The sequence below is a fragment of the Salvia splendens genome, chromosome 12 (assembly GCF_004379255.2).
Source record: "Salvia splendens isolate huo1 chromosome 12, SspV2, whole genome shotgun sequence".
In the NCBI taxonomy this organism is placed as follows: domain Eukaryota; kingdom Viridiplantae; phylum Streptophyta; class Magnoliopsida; order Lamiales; family Lamiaceae; genus Salvia; species Salvia splendens.
This window is the reverse complement of record NC_056043.1, coordinates 12,384,460-12,390,640: the sequence shown is the minus strand read 5'-3', so window position 1 is coordinate 12,390,640 and position 6,181 is coordinate 12,384,460. Positions and strand designations below refer to the sequence as shown.

At 38.2% G+C, this 6,181-nt stretch overlaps 1 protein-coding gene across 1 annotated transcript; it reads right to left on the bottom strand.

The window, feature by feature from the left end:
• Nucleotides 1-1,456: 1,456 nt before the first annotated feature.
• Nucleotides 1,457-4,086, bottom strand: LOC121759353 (pyruvate dehydrogenase E1 component subunit alpha, mitochondrial-like). The gene is made up of 8 exons (XM_042154908.1): nucleotides 3,342-4,086; nucleotides 3,021-3,100; nucleotides 2,538-2,615; nucleotides 2,347-2,442; nucleotides 2,194-2,265; nucleotides 2,053-2,106; nucleotides 1,895-1,960; nucleotides 1,457-1,762 (listed from the first exon to the last, which is right to left on the bottom strand). Exons 1-8 carry the CDS (start codon nucleotides 4,012-4,014, stop codon nucleotides 1,718-1,720), a joined length of 1,164 nt encoding a protein of 387 aa, XP_042010842.1. The 5' UTR covers nucleotides 4,015-4,086; the 3' UTR covers nucleotides 1,457-1,717.
• Nucleotides 4,087-6,181: the final 2,095 nt, after the last annotated feature.

Genomic DNA, 6,181 nt, shown 5'->3' with positions numbered 1-6,181 from the left:
TACATCCCAATAAGGAATATGATCCAACACTAATGAAACAAAGGGAGTATAACTAGAGAAGGTTTAAGATTCATACTTTACTATTGTATTTTTCTTTCTCAAGTGATACAAATATAGAATATACTCCATCAGTCCCTAATAATTTGTCATCATTTTGAGTCTGCATAAGTTTTAAGAAATATAAAATAAAGTAGATTGAAAAAGTTAGTGGCATGTGGGTCATACTTTTATATACTCCCTCCATCCCATAGAAATATGTCATATTTCTTTTTTCGTCCGTCCCATACAGATAGTCTATATCTATTTATGGTATTTTTTTCTCCTTCTCTTTTACTTAATCATTTATGGGCACCATCATCCACTATATAATTTCAACTACTTTTTCTCCTTATCTCTTACTTTACCAATTGCACATTAAAACTCATTCCAAACCCAAATGACATATTTCTATGGGATGGAGGGAGTATTAGTTTTATAATAAAATGTGAATGAGAATGAGTTAGTAGAATGAGGTCCACTACCAAAAATGGTAAAAGTGAAATGTGACAAAATTTTAGAGACGGACTCAAATGGAAATAAATGATAAATTTTCAGGGACGGAGAAAGTATCATGTGTAGTAGGAATGTCCGTACCATAAAAAATGTGTGAGTAAGAGTCAGTAGAGGATCCTGAAATTTCTATTGGAGTGCAATAAATAATTACATCGACTTGAAGATTTAAAATTTAATCGATATTTTTTTCTTTGGTTGTGGGACTATTCTTTTCCAATTGGACACTTCATGGTGTATAAAAAATAGATTAACTTTTAATTTTACAACTTGAAAATTTTTCACTATTTAAAATGAAGATCCTTACATATTTAGTAGTATATGACAAAGAATTTGTTTTAGTTTAGAAATTTTTTTAAAATATCTAAAATTTCAAATATGAGTATAATTAGAAATCATAAAATAATAATGAGTAAATCCAATCAAGTGATCAATGGCTAACTATTGTAATTAGAAATCTCAAATTAAGACCAATTCTTATCCATTAGATTAAGAGATCTAGTGATTGAAATAATGTAAGTTGATTATATTTTAATTTTAAATAATTAGTAAATAAACTTAAAAATTATCAATGCCAATTCTTATATATGGTAGTTAAAGCTAATTACCTTCTATCTTCTCAACATTATTTCAAATATGTTCAGTATGACATTAATATCATACCGATATTTACCAAATTAACATTATTATTGGTATAAAATTAACTTAAAGGATATTAATGTCAATACTGAAACTTTTTGCGGTATGAACATGTATAAAATTAACTTATAGGAAAATTAACATTAATATTGTTATTTATAATTGAAATTTAGCAAGTAGGAGTATTAGTTACTTTAACTGATTTAATAAAACCAAATACAGAGGCAAAAACATTGAAATAAAATAAAATAAAATAAAATAATTGTAATTATTCTCAATAAGTGGCATCATTATAATTTCATGCTCAATGCTAAGGTTTTGACAAATCTTCAAAACTGTAAAATCAAACTGCAAGTCCGAGTTACTATAATACTATTTCAGAGCACGATTGGATATCTCTAGACTCTAATACACACAGCAAAACTAAAACAGATATATATAGCTATATATCCTCGAAATTACAGAAAAATCTACAATCTGCTTTAATTTATTTCGTATGGGGGAAAAACACACAATCTTGATGCTTGGCTCATGGAAGTACAGCTCTCAACTCTTTCCTGTCTGCTCCAAATGCCTGCAAATGCAAACACACACACACACACAACACACGCGCAGAGTTATGATCAAAGCCTAGATCAAGCAGACAAAGGGGATGAACAAGATTGTGCTATTTCACAAGATTTCATGAGTTTGAAAGCAGTCGTACCTCGACTCCCAAGCCTTTCACGTATACATTAGTAAACAGCTCGGAAGGATCGGGTGAGGGGATCTCCTGCAAAAACAAAGTGCACGATAAATTAAAGTTCGATCTATTATATAGTAGATTCATCTGAAACCAAGATATCATGCTGAAAAAGTTCTAACCTTAGCTTTTGCAATGGCTTCATCCACCTCCTTCCTAACTTCTTTCTCATTGTCCTACGATGGAGAAAGAAAACATTCACCACATGATCGAATTCTCCAGCAGAAAACGAACAAACCACATTGTTCACCGTATTTAATTACCTTCATTTCTTTCTCAGTTGCTATATCATGAGCTAGTATTAGCTTTCTGACTCTTTCAACCGGATCACGCTCCTGCAACACGACACTCAAATTGGATATCCGAAAAAGAAATAGCAGCTTCACAACAAAGAGAGAACATTCGACCGTTTTCACCTGTCTGATACCAGAAATCTCATCACGTGTACGATACGTACTTCCAGGATCAGACATGGAGTGCCCGTGGTACCTATAGGTGTCCATTTCAAGAATCTGGACATACATACAAGCAAGTCAGACTAATCAATGTCGAAAACCAGCAAAAGAGCAACACATTTACGCAATGAAATACTGAAATGTGTACTCACAATAGGTCCATTCTTTAGAGCATGCTCCTTTGCAAATTTGCAAGCTTGTTTAACTGCAAGAGCATCCATCCCATCAACCTAAAAAATAAATAATCAACACCACAAGACACAGACACAAATGCTCGAATAAGATCCAAGTATCGACTGAATCTTCAATGTGGCTTGAGGAATCGAAGGTAGATCTCATCTCAAACACTCCCTCAACCAAACAATTGTTCCTACCATTGATACTACTCCCTCCATCCCATTATAAGTGAGAAGTCCTTTTTTAGGCCGTCCCACTATAAGTGAGACATTTCCTTTTATGGTAAAAAAAAGCAACACTCTATCTCTCTTACTCTATGCTACTTTTCTCTCTACTTTTTTCTCACTCATACTTTATTCTCTCTTCATTTAATCACTAAACACCAATACCTAAAAACCTGTGCCAAAGAGAAATGTGTCCCATGTAATGGGACGGAGGAGTACTAACTAAGTTCTCACCTTCAATCCCGGAACATAATCCCCTCTCTTGAAGTAAGCTGGACTCTTCGCGGCCCTCCACTCTGCTGTTCCCATTCCATCTGTACATCAACCAAAATGATCAAATCAAATGTTTATATACTCACTCACCAATCCAACAATTTAGCAACAGAGACTCAAAACACAAACAAAAAAGTAAAATCCAAGTTTACAATTGATCAATAACAAGCTTAATTTTGTGAACAAGTAGAGTTAAGTTTGGTAATTCTCTTTTGATCATATCCAAAATTGAAATTGATCATAGAAGCAACATACTACAACAATTAATTGAAAAAAACATACAGTGATTGTTCTCGCAAACCAAAATCGCAGGCAGATCCCAAAGCGCGGCCATATTGAGGGCTTCAAACAATTGGCCCTGATTAGCGGCACCGTCGCCGTACATCATGAAGGAGACATTGTCATCCTTGCTATACTTCTGCGCAAAGGCCAATCCACAGCCTAAGGGGATCTGTGCGCCGACAATTCCATGGCCGCCGTAGAAACCGCCGTCCTTCTTATAGAAATGCATCGATCCGCCTTTCCCCTTAGAGCAGCCGTCCTTCCTCCCCATGAGCTCGGCGAAGGCCTCCAGGAGGGTACCGCCGCGGCCTAGGAAGAGGCAGTGGTCGCGATAGGCCGTGATGATGCAGTCCTTTCGGGTGATGGCGGCCTCCATGCCGATGGCGACAGCCTCCTGGCCGTCGTAGAGGTGGCAGAAGCCGCGGATGAGCTTGGCCTTGTAGAGAGAATCGGCGGCGATCTCCATCCGGCGCATGAGAGCCATGTCGCGGAAGAAGGAGAGGAGCTCCTGTGGGGAGGTCTGGACGGAGCGGGAGGGAGGGTCGATGTTGTGGGCGGTGAAGGGGAGAGAGGTCTCGATCGTGATCGGTGAGGTGGAGGCGGTAGTGAGGAGGCGCGCGGAGAAGATAGGGCAGAGGAGGTGGAGGTTACGCCGGGTTAACGCCATCGCCATGGCTACTAACTCACTTCAATTGGAAACAAACAACAAAAAACTGATGTAATATACAAACACACAAACTTATACTTCTACTTCACTACTTCCTCTATTTCTCTAATTAGTCCCTCCATCCCTTGAATTTTATATAGAGTTTTATAGTAAAAAGTGAGTAGAAATGAGTTAGTGGAATATAGGGTTAACTACCAAAGATTATAAAAATTGAAATGAAATAAATTTTATGGGATGAACAAAAATAGAAAAATTTGATAAACTTTCAGGGACGGAGGGAGTAACATCTAAAAATAGATTTCATTTTTTCTTAATCATATTTTACTTACTTTTCCACTATATCTCTTTTCACTTTATTAATTTCTCATTAAAAACAATGTCATCCAAAAATTAAACTATTTTTTATGAACGAACTCGTCCATTTCCTAAAAATAGGTAAATAAGATAAGGGAGTAAAAAAATAGTGGAAATCGTGTCATTGAATTGCAGAGTCTAATTCCTAAATTTGAGAATTTCTACTTTTAGGAAACAGATAAAAAAGGAAAGAATTTTTATTTTTGGGAAACGAAAGGAGTATTATATATAAATATAGCACTCCCTCCGTCCATTTGTTAGAGCATCCACAGTGGGGCGCCCTAAAGCCCGCCCTATGCACTGTCACGTCAACATTTTATCCTCCTGCCCTTCCACCTGCAGTGGGGCGCCATAAGCATTTTCTTCTATTTGAATACTTAAATAACTACAAAAATTGGGAAAAACCTTCATTTCATTTATAAAATTAATATATCACAATATGGATTACAAAAAAAATACGCAAACTCAGCGACGGCGGTTAGGGGCCACACTTCTTCAACCATGTCGTTCATGAGCTGCGCATGGTCGTGTTGGTTGCGCATTGAGGTCTGTCTAGATAGAACCTCATTGAAGCCCGTCGGTAATCCTCGAGCGGGGGGCTCGGTCGCCGTGCTGGAGGAGCTAGATGCACTTTCGTCATCGGTCCAATCGGTGATGCTCCCACCTTCATGTTCGACTATCATGTTGTGCAAGATTATGCACGCATACATGACATCGGCGAGGTCTTCCTTGAACCAGAGACGGCCCGGCTGATGTGAATCTCCAAAATTAGCCCAAGACTTGTTCTTGTAAAAAAACAACACAATTGAAATTACAACAAACTAAAAACACTACAACAAAAACATAAAAACGCATTACATTGAAACTAAATAAAATTTTACACTAAAAAGGATAGGTGTTCCATCCCACAAAAAGATAGAACAAAAATAGAATGGACGAGGGGGATCGAAATGGAAGAAGTTGAGGAGTGAACAAATGGCCTCTTGAAGACCGAATGGCCTCCACCAAAAAGATGATGGCAACCCTTGGAAACTTTCATCCAAGTAACCATTTATATCGACTCACTCGCTAGCTACACGACACTAGGGTATACTTTCGTTCAAGCTCCGCCACTAGAGGTATACTCTTTCGAGCTCCGCCCCTAGGGTATACTCTCACTCAAGCTCCGCCACTAGCTACATGGTGCTAGTTGTGAAAATTTACCAAGTGGCTAACCCCGGGCTAACCACAAAGTAACCATAGCCCGGCCATAGATTTTTCCAAACATTCATCTCACCCAACATGGGGAGGGACTCTCACAAAGGAGACACTCTTTTTCTAAACTCAATCTATTCTTAATCTATTACAAATGATACAAAAGACCCTATTTATAGATGTGGGAGGTTAGGAGATGAAAGGCACTCAAACTAGGGTTAGAAAATGAAAAGGCACTTAAAATAATTCAAAATCCCGCCTTTTGAATTCTTCCCGGACACACATCGCCCGAGCGGGTGTTTTCATAAATGCAAACACCCGCCCGGGTGAACTCTCTGGAGCCTCCTTTGCTTGACTGCGCGACTTTTGTAAAACGACCATAACTTTCTCATCCGAGCTCCGGTTGAGTCGTGCAAGATACTCACGCGAAGCTCTTTCGACGATGAAGACAATGGTAGTCTTTGAATAGCATTTGGACATCATATAGATAGGCGAATAGTCGCTCGAATCTGACCACAATTGCGGATTGGCTCATTGTCACCTCTTTCACCTCACTTTCCATGGTTTAGCACTACCCGGTTTCGCATCACAGGCCCTTTCACTATTGCCAACCGTGCTTGGAGCA

What these genes read in the sequence shown, in the direction of transcription:
- LOC121759353 (XM_042154908.1), bottom strand. Translation starts at nt 4,014, where the DNA reads ATGGCGATGGCGTTAACCCGGCGTAACCTCCACCTCCTCTGCCCTATC. An exon ending in CTCTAAAGAATGGACCTATT is followed by an intron (nt 2,443 to 2,537) that starts GTGAGTACACAT and finishes ATGTATGTCCAG; the next exon opens with ATTCTTGAAATGGACACCTA. An exon ending in AAGCCATTGCAAAAGCTAAG is followed by an intron (nt 1,961 to 2,052) that starts GTTAGAACTTTT and finishes TTGTTTTTGCAG; the next exon opens with GAGATCCCCTCACCCGATCC.